General features: G+C 49.6%; 8 protein-coding genes across 8 annotated transcripts; 5 read left to right on the top strand and 3 right to left on the bottom strand.

Annotated features, from left to right (window-relative positions):
* Positions 1 to 68: 68 nt before the first annotated feature.
* Positions 69 to 1,100, top strand: N7518_005237 (ribonuclease H2 catalytic subunit RNH201; the record flags this gene model as incomplete). The annotated part of the gene is made up of 1 exon (XM_057186164.1): positions 69 to 1,100. The coding sequence occupies one exon, from the start codon at positions 69 to 71 to the stop codon at positions 1,098 to 1,100; it is 1,032 nt and encodes a 343-aa protein (XP_057042934.1).
* Positions 1,101 to 1,279: 179 nt separating this feature from the next.
* N7518_005236 (peroxisomal membrane protein PEX16) lies at positions 1,280 to 2,611 on the bottom strand (the record flags this gene model as incomplete). Its single annotated transcript, XM_057186163.1, has 4 exons — positions 1,280 to 1,403; positions 1,466 to 2,306; positions 2,360 to 2,395; positions 2,458 to 2,611. The coding sequence occupies 4 exons, from the start codon at positions 2,609 to 2,611 to the stop codon at positions 1,280 to 1,282; spliced, it is 1,155 nt and encodes a 384-aa protein (XP_057042933.1).
* A 232-nt stretch (positions 2,612 to 2,843) lies between these two features.
* On the bottom strand, positions 2,844 to 4,862 carry N7518_005235 (SAE2 C-terminal domain-containing protein; the record flags this gene model as incomplete). The annotated part of the gene is made up of 1 exon (XM_057186162.1): positions 2,844 to 4,862. The coding sequence occupies one exon, from the start codon at positions 4,860 to 4,862 to the stop codon at positions 2,844 to 2,846; it is 2,019 nt and encodes a 672-aa protein (XP_057042932.1).
* Positions 4,863 to 5,163: 301 nt separating this feature from the next.
* N7518_005234 (WD domain protein) lies at positions 5,164 to 6,862 on the top strand (the record flags this gene model as incomplete). The annotated part of the gene is made up of 2 exons (XM_057186161.1): positions 5,164 to 5,327; positions 5,389 to 6,862. 2 exons carry the CDS (start codon positions 5,164 to 5,166, stop codon positions 6,860 to 6,862), a joined length of 1,638 nt encoding a protein of 545 aa, XP_057042931.1.
* A 570-nt stretch (positions 6,863 to 7,432) lies between these two features.
* N7518_005233 (uncharacterized protein) lies at positions 7,433 to 8,505 on the top strand (the record flags this gene model as incomplete). Its single annotated transcript, XM_057186160.1, has 7 exons — positions 7,433 to 7,472; positions 7,651 to 7,670; positions 7,750 to 7,784; positions 7,843 to 7,856; positions 7,937 to 7,951; positions 8,012 to 8,338; positions 8,396 to 8,505. 7 exons carry the CDS (start codon positions 7,433 to 7,435, stop codon positions 8,503 to 8,505), a joined length of 561 nt encoding a protein of 186 aa, XP_057042930.1.
* A 392-nt stretch (positions 8,506 to 8,897) lies between these two features.
* N7518_005232 (uncharacterized protein) lies at positions 8,898 to 11,116 on the bottom strand (the record flags this gene model as incomplete). The annotated part of the gene is made up of 5 exons (XM_057186159.1): positions 8,898 to 9,098; positions 9,160 to 10,265; positions 10,316 to 10,466; positions 10,529 to 10,602; positions 10,672 to 11,116. The coding sequence occupies 5 exons, from the start codon at positions 11,114 to 11,116 to the stop codon at positions 8,898 to 8,900; spliced, it is 1,977 nt and encodes a 658-aa protein (XP_057042929.1).
* Positions 11,117 to 11,352: 236 nt separating this feature from the next.
* On the top strand, positions 11,353 to 12,373 carry N7518_005231 (aldo/keto reductase; the record flags this gene model as incomplete). Its single annotated transcript, XM_057186158.1, has 3 exons — positions 11,353 to 11,415; positions 11,480 to 11,760; positions 11,827 to 12,373. 3 exons carry the CDS (start codon positions 11,353 to 11,355, stop codon positions 12,371 to 12,373), a joined length of 891 nt encoding a protein of 296 aa, XP_057042928.1.
* Positions 12,374 to 13,263: 890 nt separating this feature from the next.
* On the top strand, positions 13,264 to 15,264 carry N7518_005230 (uncharacterized protein; the record flags this gene model as incomplete). Its single annotated transcript, XM_057186157.1, has 1 exon — positions 13,264 to 15,264. One exon carries the CDS (start codon positions 13,264 to 13,266, stop codon positions 15,262 to 15,264), a length of 2,001 nt encoding a protein of 666 aa, XP_057042927.1.
* Between the last annotated feature and the right edge of the window lie 353 nt (positions 15,265 to 15,617).

Raw genomic sequence — 15,617 nt, 5'->3', positions numbered from 1 at the left:
TCTTTTGCATTTCTTTGTACCTTCAAGACTTTCCTTTGTTCTTTCTTTCAATCTCCTATATGCCTATTATGCCTAATGATACTCCCCCCGTCAATCCTCCAAAAGAATCGTCCACCTTTATTCCTCCGAGTGTGATTTCAGAACCACTTCTCTCCGGCGAGTCCTACGCATACTACACCCCATGCCCCAACGCAATCACGCCCCAAGGGACCTCATCCACAATTCGTGATACAGTCGAGAGTACACCATGTGTCTTGGGTGTCGATGAAGCCGGCCGTGGTCCAGTCCTAGGGCCAATGGTTTACGGTGCCTTCTATCTCCCTCTTGATCTGCACCACTCGCTTTTGACCGAGAAACACAGCTTTGACGACAGCAAAGTCCTTACACCCGCCGTGCGAGCGAACTTGATGCATCTATTGAATACACCAGGAGATTCGTTGTTCGAGTCCTGCGGATATGCGGTCAAAGTACTTTCGGCGCGCGATATCTCTTCTGGCATGATGAGATCACCTACCGCAGTGTACAATCTGAATGCCCAGGCCATGGATGCCACGGTGGAGATCATTCGAGGGGTGGTTGAAGACCGTGGAGTGGATGTGCGAGAAGTATACATTGACACGATTGGGAACCCCGCTACATACCAGCAAAAATTGGAGCGAATCTTCCCATCCCTCAAAATCACAGTGGCAAAGAAAGCCGATTCCTTGTACCCATGTGTCAGCGCCGCCAGTGTGGCAGCCAAGGTGACGCGGGACGTTGCACTGGAAGTCATGTACGAGGCCGTGCTCCGGGCTGAGCAGCCACTTACCCCAACCTCCGAGACTTGGGGAAGTGGTTATCCCTCAGACTCCAAGTGTGTCGGATGGCTTCGGCGCAACATGGACCCTGTGTTTGGATGGGGCAACGAGTGTCGATTTAGCTGGGGCACTGCGAAGGAGATGCTTGAAATGAAAGGAGGAGCAAGAGTCGACTGGCCCGACGAAGAGGAGGAAGGGGCATCTCGGCTAGATGAGTTCTTACTATCATCAGCCCCCGGGAAAAGCACGGGCAAGGTTGGATTACGAGATTGGTATGGCCACAGACAAACTGAGGTTCTCTGAATGTGAACGCTCCGTGAAATGTGATTAGACATGAAACTTAATAAAACACTAATGATACCCCTTGCGCAAAGCACAGCAAGAGTGAGAACAACTGAAAGATCGAATAGCATAAAAAGTGACTTGTACATAGAAATAATGGGTATCATGGGTGAGTAAAATCTGAGCTCATCTGTGGAAATTCACAGCGTAGCAGTCGAGAAGTAGAAGTTGTCCCAAAGGTATTCATAGTCCTCCACAACACTGCTTACCAAGTCTAACAATGGCTTGCCTTTCATCTTTCCAGTTAAACTATGTAGCCAGGACCTGTTTCACAATGTCAGTATTCAAACAGAAAACCAGAGACAGACCAGAGGCAGGGTTCTTACTTGGTGATGTTCTCATAAAATGCGCCTCGCATCATCCACCAGCCCATTGACCATCCACGCTTCTTCAGTTCCTCTCGCTCAAGCCCTGTGAGCCCCCGAAGACCGCCAGCGACCCGTTCACGGAAGTCCCGCTTTGCGAGTTGGCGGCAGCCATACTCCATTCCGAATCCAATAAGCCATGGCCGCCAGTTTCGCTTATCACCACTCCACTTTTGCATCGCCAATGCATAGACGACAGGCCGAAGGATGTATAGCACTTCAGCCAGTTGCCCTTGTCCTGTCGCCCGGTGGAGGAGTGCCTTCGGGGGTTTAATGTCATCTGCCGTAAGCACTTTGGAGATGAGATAGTTCGACACATCGTTTACGCCGGGCAGAGACGGAAGGGAAAGTCCCGTGCGAGGCATGGTCCAACTCAAGTCTGAAGACCGCTCGCTGACCGGAGTGTCCATTCCGTTCCAACCACTATGTGGTTCCTCCTCTTCTGTGGTTCTTGGATCTATCTCGCGCTCTGGAAGTGGAGGACTGACGAGAGGTCTGGAGTTCGTCAATCGCAGAAGAAGCAATCGGCAGACTGCCTTCGCAAATTCAATAAAGATGACCACGCGCCAACGGGTTTTCTGGCCGCGCCGCCGCGCTGCCATCTCCCAGAGAAGCTCGGTATACTGAAGCATTTGTAGCGCAAGCGCTACCTGGCGATATAGCGAGGAGCGAGAGGTCCAGTATTTGGTATACCGGGAGTGGGGAGTGGGCGGCGGTCGGGGGACAGTGGACGGAAGCTTATCAACAACTCGCGAAACAAGAGAGTCATGGTATAACGATAACAACTGGACACCGGAGTGTACTGCAGGGGACATCAGCAGGCGTGCCCAAAGGCAAGTACAATGTTACACTGACCACATTCTGAGGGTATATCTGATTCGCGGTATCGCCCTGATAGAAGATAATTGTTAGATTATTGAACAGCTGCATGGTAAAACCGAATGAGAACTTACCTGGGATGATATAAGTCAAAGATCTCAGCGTTGACTCGACTTGACCAACCGAGCTGGCATTCTTGGTCACGAAGTCCTCATAGATAGAAAGCCATTTAGATGGTTGCAAGAGCACCGGCGGTATTGGATTCTGGATATTGCGAACGGTTTCCATCTCTAAGCTTCAAGCATGTTGAGATAGTGACGGAGGAGATGGGGAGGGTGACCTCGGGAGGTTACAAGGCACGTGGTCCCGCGTCTTGCGTCTGCCAAGATGCCTTAGGCCGAGGTTGACGCTTTCATACTTACATTTACCTATGAACAGATGGTTTCGGATACCTTTCATGATGTGTTTCTAGTCATAAATCAATATTGAATAGGCTATAGAAATATGTTCTTCTTATTCATCATTCATCCGCCCATGTCCATAACCCCCCAGGGCGCATAGCCTCTCGATATCGCTCTTCCACTTTCTCACGCTCCAACCTCTTGGCAGCTTCAAGGTCGTCTTCCTCCTCCTGTGTATCTGGCATCTCAGTCCGCCAGAAGCCAGGAGGGGATTGAGCCCGCTGGTGGGTATGCCGATGTCGTCCATATTGGTTGGCCAGGGCCCTGGCTCTCGCTTCCACCAGGAGATTTTCACGCTCTTCACCGCTCATGTTTCGAAGCAATTGTGTATCTTCTCCCACAAATTCTTGTAGAATTGCCTGATCTTCTTTCTCCTGTTCTGCTCCAGATTTACCGGGGAGACCCCCAAGGCGGGCCATAGCCCGGAACCGATCCCCACAACATCCTGGGCGAGTACAGCCTGATATGCATTTGCGGTCATGCTTCTTTCGGACAACTGCATAATATGCGTAATTAAGCCCTTGATTTCTAGCCGGATTGATTTTGAAATGTTCCAACCCAAGACAACGAAGAGGTCTTGCCCGAAATGGTTCATCATCGGGGTTTATATTTGGCGCCATTTGACTCAACGTCTTGGGTGTTAGTTGATCACTGCGGGTTGCATCGTTTGGCTTTGGTGAATCTAGGCCGGAGACTTTGCTCGACAAATGAAGTGGTGATCTGGAGGGCACCGATCGTTCCAAAAGGTCTTCCAGACGTCTTTGTGCAAATCCACTATTTGTCTTGGCTTCCGAAGGTCTGATATTGACACCGGAGCCAATTTTCGAAGACGTCGGTAAGGAGGTCGCGTCCTCGCCGTCTTCTGCCAGAGCTGGTATTGCGCGTCGCTCTAGATCTTGGAGGCGTTTCGTGGAGGATCCCTGTACAGAGAATGTAGCCTTGCGTGTGTTGCTGTCAACTGGTTGGGGTATAGATGGCTGTTGAGATACTTGCGGGCCTATTGGAATTCGTTTCGAGTGATGTGCGACATTGACATCCCGGTAGGCTTTCCGTTTGATTGGTGTCCGTATCGTGTCCCCTATCTCATCCAGATCTTGCGTGCTTACAACTGGCTGTTCACTGTTGTGCATTGAACCTCGAGATGGACTCGAGGACAAGATCTCTTTTTTGACAACTGCAGGGCGCTCCAAGCTCATCACCGTCCGCTGGGTATGCACAAGACACCTGTCGGGAAGTGTCGGGGAAAGCCTCTGCCGAGTCTGCTCCCCGCAGGCATGAGGTAGGAGACATATTGTATCAGAAGATTCCGAGGGTTCCATATCGGGTCTAGGAGAGCTAGACTGAGTGGAGGCTGACTCTGATGTTAAGCCGTGAATTACTCTTTGGTTATCATCTTCAACTCTTATATCTGCATGCTCATCATCTGCGCGGGACCTTCTTTGTGACAACTTGATGGCCTTGGCAGGAAGATCTGGAAACTCTTCTCTTGGGCGTTTCTTCGAGGAGCCTTGGGTCTCCGAGTGTTTGTCGACATCCTCGAAGGTGGGACTTTCCACCCTGCGGAATTTGACGGGTTGACCATTGAGAACAAGCGAGAATTCTCCACGCTCTAATTGCTGATCCCACCGCCGTAGCTTCTTTTTATGCTGCAAAACTCGAGATTTGAGACCACTCCAAGTTTGGATGAATGTCTGTAAATTTGTATAAAGCGCGGTGTATTTGGCCTCAACTCTTTTCCGAGACTTCCGAAAACTGCGATGATCCTCCTCCTCCAGGTTATCCCCCCACAAGTTTTTCGGGTCAAATTCGGTCTCTAGATTGGCATATTCCCCGGGAAGTTCAAGATCCCGTGGATCAACTTCATATTGTTGCAGCTCACTCCGGAGTACCGTGATATCATGTTCAAGCTCTCGGATTCTGGTCTCTGATCGTCGCTGGGCTTGGCTGGCCATTGATTCTTTTATTTTTGCCTCTTTGGCGCATGCATCAATATGGGATTTCATGTGCTTATAGGCATTGTCGAAGGATTCCTCACAGGCATTTGCCACAGCAGCGTGGAGCTCCTTGACAACTTCCATTGTGAGGTTTTCTATTATAGCACTGAGGGTAATCACACGGATCGGAATGAAAAGGAAAAGAAAACAAGCTGTAGACGTCATGTCAGGTAGAGATATAAACGCGACGACGCGTCGAGGCTAAATGAGCACACGTGAGCTTATCACTTGCTGATAAGATCCCCGGTGGCTCGGGGCCAACTCCACGTACAATTGTCCCTCCACCTTTAACCACTATTGTTTCTCTGAACGTGCGGAATGATTTCTCCGATTCGTCCTACTAGTCTCCTCAAAGGTTTTTCTTCTTTTCTTAGCCCGAGACAGGATGTCCAAACGATGCAGAGACCACTGGGACTCTGATCTACCGCAAAAGCGGATCCGTACTTGGAACGACATTAGGCCTGTTGATCGTCTGTCTCGTCTGAGCAATGAGTTGCTGCTCCATATTCTGTCGTTTCTACCAGTATCATCCCTTAACGTGTGTCAAAGGTATATATACTCTCATTTTCGTCGGTCCTTCTCGGTAGGTCTCGCTAACTTGCTACCTCAGGTTATCACATCGCTTCCATGTTCTTGGTGGAGACTCTGAGATATGGAAAAGGCAATACTACTCGCAATGGGTGCGGCCCCGTGCCCGGCGCCTTGCAAATACTAGACGCACAACCCTTCCAGCCAAGACAGATTATTCGCCCAAGGTCGCAACGTGGTTCGACCACGGGCACTTGGCACAGGAGGGCAATTGGAAACGGCAGTATCGGCTCCGGCATAACTGGTCCAAAGGGCTATGTCGGGTTACCGAGGTAGAGTTTCCTCGGCCGCCGTGCCCTCCTACGCTAGTCAAGTTTTGTGCTGGGATTGTCTTTACGGCAGACTCAGCGCACGGGCTCCGGGCTTGGACCACAAGAGATTCAGCATGTTGTCTCGCAAGAATTCCTTTGTCAACTCCATCGAGATCATCACCTATGACTCCAACCGCCTTGGCAGTAAGTCAGATCCAAGATAAGATCGAGATCTCAGTTGGTCTGGAAAATGGTCATTTCAGCCTCTTCGTCTTGGATCTTCAAACCTCCCAGCTAGACTTGCAGTCTTTTCATGTCGGCCGCAGTGATGCTGCTATAACAGCAATTGCTCTATCGTCGCCGTATTTAATGGTAGTGTCTCAACACAAAGATTTGACCTTGTACAATCTGCAACCTGGCAGCCATCAACGGGGGGCAACCGCCGAGGCCTCAGAGCCCCTCCGGGTTGCCTCCCTCAAGGCAGATAACATGGTTGCACCCATGACACTATCTCTTAGAGTTTCGTCGTTTGAAATTGTCGCTACTATTGTGTATAGTTTCTTCCACATTGGCTGTGGGTGGTCTCAGGGGATACAAGAACTGCGCCTAGGCAAAGATGGGCAACAACTCGATTCCCGACTGGCCACTACAGTGGATTCCCAATATGGATTGAGGCCACTTAAATCCAGAAAAAGGCGACACTCTGCAACCGAGTCAGTCGACAATCAACCTCCCATTGACCCTGGGACACCGTCTATCATACATCAACAGCCGCCAACCTCTATGTCCTATTCCCATCCATATTTGCTGACCTCTCATGCCGATAACACGTTGACTATGTACCTTGTTGTATCTACATTGGAATCTTTGTTTGTCCAAGGAGGCCGGCGACTTTGGGGCCACACCTCTTCTGTATCTGCTGTTCAGGTGACCAACCGCGGGAAAGCCGTCTCTGTAAGCTCTCGAGGGGATGAGATTCGGATATGGGAGTTAGAGATGGCGATATCATCCCTGGGCAGCCGCAAATTCTTCGAGGAGAACGGTGTTCAGCTCAACGTTGGGAACAAGGACGGGGAACCAGAGCCAGAACCAGAACCAGGATTAGGACCGATTTACCACAGTTTGGGCAGTGTGAATCTGGAAACCCAAGAAGTGACTGTGCCTATCGGATTTGACGATGAACGGGTACTTCTCCTTCGAGAAAGGACCGGAACACAGCTACTTGAGTGTTATGACTTCACCTAACACAAGATATATATATATATTATCATGTGTCGAGGCATGCCAACAGAGAAATGAAGACGGGATCATTCCCTAACTTGGCTGTGACGTGTTGTTTAGCGGGCGTTCGGTAGCACAAGGTACTCAGCCCACCTGGACTGGGGACCCTGGCAAGACAGGGATTGTTCTCCTATATATAAAAGTCGGACCCTGAATCTTTGTTCGACTTTTGTTCTTTTCCATTCTCCGGTCTCATCCATTACACCTTTCCGAATGGATAAAAAAGGGATAGGGCAGGCATTCTCTGAATCCGTGATGACTTCCATTCTAGAAAACTCGGGTGAGGACTGGGAGGAATCCGGAGAAGAACAGAATACCCAGAAAACAGAATATCCAAAGTGAGAAAGAAGCAGAAGAGCAAGAATATCCCGAATCAAAAAGAAGTCCATCTCTTCCTCTCTTCAGGGCGGTCAGCTTTGCGGGAAGATTTCTCCCCGCACTACAATATTATATTTTTCAGATTCTTCAACTTCTTCATTCTTAACGACTTTATTACTTTCTCTCTTATAAAATTCCCAATCCCCTTATTCAAATATGGACTTCCCTCCTGCAGGACGTGGTGGCTGCTTCAACTGTAAGTTCTTTTTTTCCTTCTACTGCAAACTGGACTGGGAGAGACAAGCATCGGCTTGATCAAATCCTGTGAATACGTCATATTCATTCGGAGAGCTTGTGGTACTCGAATTGGACCCGGGGCTCTATTGCGACATCTATTGCGCAAGCTGATATTTACTAACTCTCTTCTTTCATAGGCGGCGAGGCCTCCCACCAGGTAATTACAATCTTTGCCCGATTTCCTCTTGAAAACTTGATTTAAAAAAAGAGACTCGAAGCTTATCTGCTCTTTCTAGGCCAAGGACTGCCCTAAGAAGGGAAACCCTACCTGGTAATTTCTCTTTCCCTTTGGTCTGTGAATTCAAAAAGCTAACTCAGTCCTCCAATAGCTACAATTGCAACGGTACGCTCACTTCAAAATCGTCCATTGGATCTATGGACTGGTTATTAGAACGTTGCTAATCAATTCAATCACAATTTCAGGCCAAGGTCACTTGAGTAAGTTGGAATTGAATATCGCGGACTCTATTTGGACTTGACTAACATTTTTTAAAAAAGGCCGCGAATGCCAGGAACCTGCCAAGGAGAAGTCGTGCTACCGTTGTGGCCAAACCGGACATCTTTCTCGCGAATGCCCTCAGGGAGGCGACAGCAACTACAGCGGTGGTGGTTCCCAGGAGTGCTACAAGTGCGGACAGGTCGGCCACATCGCGCGGAACTGCTCCCAGGGTGGTAACTACAATGGTGGTTACAGCGCTGGCGGCGGCTACGGTGGTGGTTTCAGTGGTCCAGGTGGTGCCGGTGGTCGCCAACAGACCTGCTACTCCTGCGGTGGCTTCGGCCACATGGCCCGTGACTGCACTCAGGGTCAGAAGTGCTACAACTGTCAGTTATTCCGGGTTTTCTCACTTTCTCCGGAATATGCTACTAACTTGTAAGTAGGCGGCGAAGTCGGCCATGTCTCTCGCGACTGCCCCACTGAGGCCAAGGGTGAGCGCATGTGCTACAAGTGCAAGCAGCCCGGCCACGTTCAGTCCGCTTGCCCTAACTAGGGTGCCCATTGCTTGCATTGCTCTTTTGGTCAACATCTTTCTACAGTTTCCATGGGATTGGACGACATTTTTCATGCATGCACGAAACGAATTTCTCTTTTTTTCCTGAAAATGTATGATTAGAGATCAACGCCTGACAAGGTTGACACGATCTAACTTTGATGACTCCTACCTAGGTTGTTTGGTAATTCGCGGGTTTTATGATAACGCGTATAAAATGTGAAGTAGGGAGTCTGGCAAATACTCATATTTGCATGTTTAATTCTCCGAGGCTATCTCGTGGGAGCCGATGCATGTGCTATCTAGCTCCAATCGGTTCTGGTTCCTTAAAAAAGTCATATCATACACTCGCCTCCCAGAGAGCTGAGATCGGTATAGCGCTCGTAGCTTGATTACGAGCTGCAACTGCACATCATAGCCCTTTTGTACTTGGGGACATCCCCGCAGAAACGCTCTTCCTCTTCCTTGTGAAGACCCCATTCATCGTTGAATGGATTCAAAGACATATGCATGACCCGGCCTAGAATATCTCGGTCTCCTTTGCGCTCCACACGCTCGATGACCTCGTCAAGAATCCACCCTCGAGGCACGAACTATCAATAGGTTAGTCGATGGGCACCGGACTTCAAAAGGAAGATTTCAGCAGATACTTACGTTCGGGTTGACTGATTTCATGGCCTTTTGTCTTTCCTCGTCGTTTGCGGGGCCCCAGTCCTCTAGGACGCGAAGCCGCCAAATATCCAGCCATTTCGCAATGCGATCTCTAGCTGTAGCCTCCGTGTATCCAATTCCACCGAAACCTTCAGCATGGAAGAAGACCGAGGCTGCTTCCCTTCGGCCTTCTTCAGTCTCCAGATTGGATAGAGGCAGCCCTGAGAGCCGGCGGAAGAAGTGGTTGAAGTCCAGTTCAAGTGCTTCAAGTGTGTCTAGCATATCCGAAAAAAGGATCTGGAAGTCTGACTCGGCCTGTGTTTTGAGTCCTAGCCTTTGGCCCATCAAGCGCTTGTATTCGTTTAGGAATACTGCTTTGAACTCCTCACCCACACGCTCGATAATTTTCTCCGCACGCTTGATGAGTTCCGGTTCAAACTCCTTCGTCACCCCGTTATTGACGAAGCTTTCCTCGTCAACCTGATTTCCGGCCCCAATCAACTCACCTAATGACTCTCCGAGTCGGACCAGATTCCACCAGATAATGCTGGGTTGGTTGCGATAGGCGTATCGCAGCATATGGTCATCGTGGTTCGGTGTGTAGTGGGGATCAAAGTTGTCCATAAACGCAAATGGGCCGTAGTCCAGTGATAAGCCATAAATGGATGTGTTGTCTGTGTTTAGCACGCCATTCATGAAGCCGTAGGCCTGCCACGCAGCCACTGTCTTAGCATTGCGGCGAGCGATTTCTCGATACAGTCTAGCAAATCGATTTTCTTGTACATCCTGGTGTTCTTGTACTTGATCGCCGGGGATACCCCTATGAGGATTATCGATTTGCGTGGAAGACTGCTGGTCACCCAGCGATACAATGGCAGGAAGGGATTCCCATCCGCTAAAAACATCTTCTGCAACATATGTCGCAAGCTTCCTGATCAGCTCACGATCTCCGCGAACACGAAGAAGATCAAAGGTGCCGATTCTTAACCAAGTTTCAGCAAAACGAGCAACAATTGCTCCTGGTTCAAGACGCTCTCGCAATACCTTGGCATTGGGAATCAAGGTGAGTGAGAGTGCCCGAGTGGTTGGTATACCGAGGGCAGATAGAGCTAGCAATGTTTCAGTGGTCTATCCTTGGGTTTCATGCAGGCTTACTTACCTTCTGAGACCACATATTCACGGATACTTGACCGGAGGACAGCTTTGCCGTCTGCGAAACGTGAATAGGGTGTTTTGCCTGCTCCTTTCAGTTGCAGCTCATACCGGGTATTTGTCTGAGGGTTGGTGCATTCGAAGAGACTGATTGCACGCTAATTTGTCAATCATTAGTATTTCTAGTGAACTGAGAACTCATGTTAATCCATTAGCTTACCCCGTCTCCAAGCTGTCCAGCCCATGAACCGCTGCATGTTGTCAGCTGTAAGTCACATCTAGCTTCCTCCGTAGCTTACAATTGCCAGCCTACGCAGGTTAGTTTCATCTGGGTTTCTCAGGCATGACAACGTGGATACTGACCTCCATAACACTGTGCCCATGGGTAGATTCCACCCTGTTCCTCGTTCCACCAAATCTCATTCCCGGAGACTAGTGCCTTGAATTGAGACGTTTGTTCCTCGCCTGGTTTCAATCCCAAGTCATTCATCGCTTTCGAACTGACTCCTAGTAGTTCTGGCTCGGCGGTCTGCTCTGGGCGAATATATGTGAACAAAGCTCCATTGACCATGCGAGGCCCCAAAGTTTCCCTTGGGGCCTTATGAGACAATTCCGGTGTATCGAAAGCCGGATCATGGGGTAATTTAGATGTGAAAATATTTGATTTCGGTAACTCAGCAAGGGAGATCCCGGCAGTCGAAAGATGTGATACCATTTGGTTTAAACGGTTCCGAACCGACGGTGGCCGAAAGCTGCGTGGAAACATATACCAATTCCTTGAACATGCGGCGAGCAGACGGAAGTTCATAGAGAGAGGGAGAGACCAAGTAATTCGGGGATATGGATCCAAGTGAAGTAGTGGCCACTGGAAGTATGGAGGCAGCTCCCGGGAGGTTAGAAATGACATAATTGACATTATTAATCATTGCCCAGTCCACGGTCTAGCGTGGACAAGCCCCTCCTCCCCCAAGGTACCACGGCCCAAGTATCCCCTTACAACACCTTTCATCATCCTATATTACTCTTTTGGAACACCTTGGAATTATGGCAAACATTATTTCATCTATTCCTACATTGGATCTCAATGACGGTACCTCGGTCCCTATCGTGAGTAATCTATCATTACCCCACATTCATAGATACTATGGGCAATGTTCTCTAACAAATACAGCTTGGATATGGCACTGGTACCGCGTGGTTTAAGAAGTCCGCTGACATCGGTATCAATCATGAATTGGTCGAATCGATCAAGACGGCAACGAAGCTAGGATACTACCACCTCGATGGAGCTGAGGTCTACCAAACCGAGGAGGAACTGGGGCAGGCAATTAAAGAAAGCGGGGTATCTCGAGATAAACTCACCGTGACGACTAAGGTCATCACCAATATTGCCGATATTCCTCAGGCTATTGATACCAGTCTCAAGAAGCTCCAACTTGACTATGTGGATCTGTAAGTCAACTCCAACGTGATGTGAGTAATGGCTCGCCCGGGGACTGCTTCTAATCAATGGAGCAGGTACTTGATCCATGCTCCGTACTTCGCAAAGTCCAAGGATGTACTTCAAGCTGCCTGGGCTGCAATGGAGCAAGTAAAGGCATCTGGGAAAGCCCGATCCATTGGCGTGTCCAATTTCTTACAAAGCGACTTGGAGACCATTCTCGAGACCGCTAAAGTGGTACCATCTGTGAATCAGATTGAGTTCCATCCTTACCTTCAACGTGGCAATCTTGTTCCCTACCAAGAGAGTAAAGGTATCAAGACTGTTAGTTATGGGGGTCTCACCCCTGCCACCCGGGCCCAGGGTGGACCATTGGACCCTCTGCTCTCTTCCTTGGCCACCAAGTATGCAGTCAGCCAGTCCGAGATTTTGTTGCGCTGGATTATTGACCGTGGCTGTGTGGCTATCACCACCAGTGGCAAAGAATCCCGCCTGAACGGCTATTTGCGCACGTTTACATTCAAACTGACTCCTCAAGAGGTTGATGAGATCTCCAAGGTTGGCGAGCAGAAACATTACCGTGCATTCTGGCGTGAGAAGTTTGCCGATGATGACCGTTCCTGAATGGTGAGGCTTCAAGAACACAACCCTGGCATGGAGTAACTTCTATATATTCATTCCCTGCATCCTACCAAGCCGACAAGGCAGATATATCCTACATATACATATGTGCATGTACATAGGTATTCGAGACTTTATATATCTTCGTCAGTAGATGTACAAGTACCTCCAGGGCTGTATGTAATGAAATTATACGGTAACGATAAGCCGATAAGCAACACCGTAACCGACCTAACGTAACCTTCTCCAATTCATCGGTCTCTTTCATTCTATCCGGGGACATTTCCCATCTCTCGCTCCTTAATGGAAAGAGGTCACCCTCTCATTGTGACACATCCCACTTTTTCTTTGTTACCCTGTGTTTAGTTCTCCCTCCCAATTGCGTGGCTTCGAAATCCCAGGGTTATGGGAACACCCCCCCACGCGCGATAGTGATAGGATGCCCTGATTATTCGGCACCTGAACAAGGCCGGATCTTGTACATCCACTATCCTTCACTTGACTCAATGCGTTGACTATCACCAGGCAACTCGCCATACCGACTCGAGCAACAGGACTCGGTGATAGACTTCGGCCCAAATTGCTTGAAGCGCGTATCATACTAGCATCTCTTGTGGAAGAACAATTCGCGAAACCCTGCGCACTGCGATGTCGGTGAACGAGAAACGCCATTCCCAAACCACTACAAATCCCCGAGCTGCGAGTTCCTCCACGTCGGACCGTGAAGTTCTTGACCAACGATTACAGCGCCTCTCGGACGACGTTCTCCCCCCGTTCCATATTTACTCACATTTCCGACCAAAACGCCCTTTAACCCGGGGAACCGGCCCGCCAACAATTGGGCTGTAGGGCATGACAGACCCTTCAGCTTGGAGGAGCAGCAACTACAATATATGACCTTCTTGACACACCACGACACAGACTCATTGCTTCTAGCGGTCGGGGACTGGTCAGACGAAACAGGGCGCATGATGGCCGATCGATCAACAGCCCCAAGCGTTGGAGAAAGTTCAAGGGAAACAGTGGCCAAAAAGAAGATTAGCCTAAAGGACTACAAGACTCAGAAGACCAGTGGCCCTGTCGCATCCCCCGTTGGCCTCGAAGCGGGTAGCCGAGGCGCATCAAGCTCCGCCAAGTCCGAGGAAAGACGACAGATGATATCTTCAGAACCCCTCAAGAATAACGATAAGACTAAATTGCCTCGAATGCCGCCAAAGTCACATACGCGTCTCTCTCCCGAAAGAGCGGGCCAAAAACGGCCGTCTGGGCCGGAACTTGAATACCATAACCCCTCAACAACTAAGAAGTCCGAGGCACATCATATAAAGAAACTGCGACTCTCTCCCGAGAAAGAGACACACCGAGAGCCCTGCCCTGTCAAATTACACTCCCCCAAGCTGCCCGCACTTCTTTCGCCTACTCTCCCACCGACATCGGGTGGCCCTAGACTTCCGCGCTTGCTGTCTCCTACTCTCCCCCCAGACATCGAAAGGGAGTTGGCTCGCCTTGAGGACCGTTCACCGTCTCGCAATAGTCGGGCAGGAAAAGGATTGCCTGCCAAAGAATCCAATACCCACGAACATACAAGAGACCACACTCGTGCCGACCCACAAAAGATGCAGCTTCTTACCAAACTGCGGTACGGAAGAGCAAACCGAAAGCGTGTCGAAGCTCTGCTTAAATTCTCTGGTAAAAGGAAAGCCCATCTGTCCGATTCACCGGTTAGCCAGGATACAGATCGTGATGATATCTCTCATCCCAGGAAGAGGGGAGGAGATACTGGTTCGTCTCGTGGGCACACATTCGCGGATCCGAAGGGCAAGAAGCATGAGACTGACGAAGCTCTTGGCCCTGAAGCTGGTCATTCAAGGGAGCCAAAAACCTTACCTGAAAAGCCTCGAACGCCGGTTCCTCAGCAACACCTGACCTCTCATTCAATCACCCATGACAAAACCAAACCAGCTTCCATCACGCCGCTGAAAGACGTAAAACCTCCTGCCTCTCGTCGAAATGATCTCGGACAGACCGATGGGACCGATGGCAAGAATCCTCCTAATCCCGCCAACAAACGTCAATCCGTTGATCCCGGGTCAACCCTGAAAGTTTCTCCGACACAGGGAGATGGTCGTATGCGCAATGAGCGGCAGTTATGGTGGGATGAGTGGCAAAAGTTTGCTAGCATCGGGCGTGAATTGAAACATGCCGCAGAGCGGCATACCTCTAAAACCGGAACCTCGGTCACTGACGAAAAGCTAGCCGTTGTGACTGCAATCGAAGCGTTGTTGTCCTTTATTATGGCATTTGTAGCGAACGACCAGGCCAAAGCTTCGTCACGCCAGGTCGGGGATTCCTCGACATGGCTGTCTATTGTGCCATACTGGCGTGTGGTCAGAAAGAACAGTGTACCATATCCGGCATTGAACAGTCTCTGTTTGCTCCTTGGGGCTGTGTCCTGGACTGCCATTCACACTCTCGATCTTGAACGCCTTGCGATAAGCCCAATTCCTGGGGAGCACACCCCGTTTCCTACGCCTGGGAGTGATGGAAACACAGCCCTGTCGGACGAGAACAGGAAAAGCAGGAAGGAATTTTCAGAACTGAAGGCTCGTCTTCCTGAGTCCTACAGGGATTCCCAGAGGCTATGGGTAGAGGGCACCCGGGGTCTTTCTGAAGATGTCCTTGGGCGTGAGTTCCCCACGATCTGGTCGCAGCGATCTCGAAATTATTCGGAGAGAGGCCGATCATCCCTCAGAGCTGGAGATTATGCTGGAGGCTATTTCCTACCATTTGGTGGCACTACCCCGCCCATCGAAGTTGTTCGGTTTGGCTGGTCCCTGCTGAAAGAATGGTGCTCGAAAGAACGAGTGGAATGGAATGGACGTCTTGGTCTCTGATTCATGTTTCATAATTTCTCCTTTGTTCTCCCTCGTCGCTCGGAATATGCTTCATATGGCGTCTCAGGGGAGGCCTTGTCTTTTTTCCCGCACAGGTCATTGCCTTTCTCTTTATATTTTCTCATGATACCACGAGCCCTGGATTTTCATGCAGCTATTTGCAATTCGAATATACCATGGGACATGCAAAAGAATAAATTATTTTCCCAGAGAGCTAGCTGCTTTGAAATCGCGTACAACCGAGATATAAATGTAGAATGTATTTGCCTGTCAAGTCTTCTACTTGAGAGTCAGGAATTTCGCTAAAGTATATAGGAATGTTTTAAAACGCTCAATGGTACAAAGGATTGTTG

Source organism: Penicillium psychrosexuale (genome assembly GCF_028828465.1).
Source record: "Penicillium psychrosexuale strain IBT 29551 chromosome Unknown utg000003l, whole genome shotgun sequence".
Lineage (NCBI taxonomy): Eukaryota > Fungi > Ascomycota > Eurotiomycetes > Eurotiales > Aspergillaceae > Penicillium > Penicillium psychrosexuale.
The sequence above is the reverse complement of the archived record's forward strand: the minus strand, read 5'-3'. Positions and strand labels throughout refer to the sequence as shown.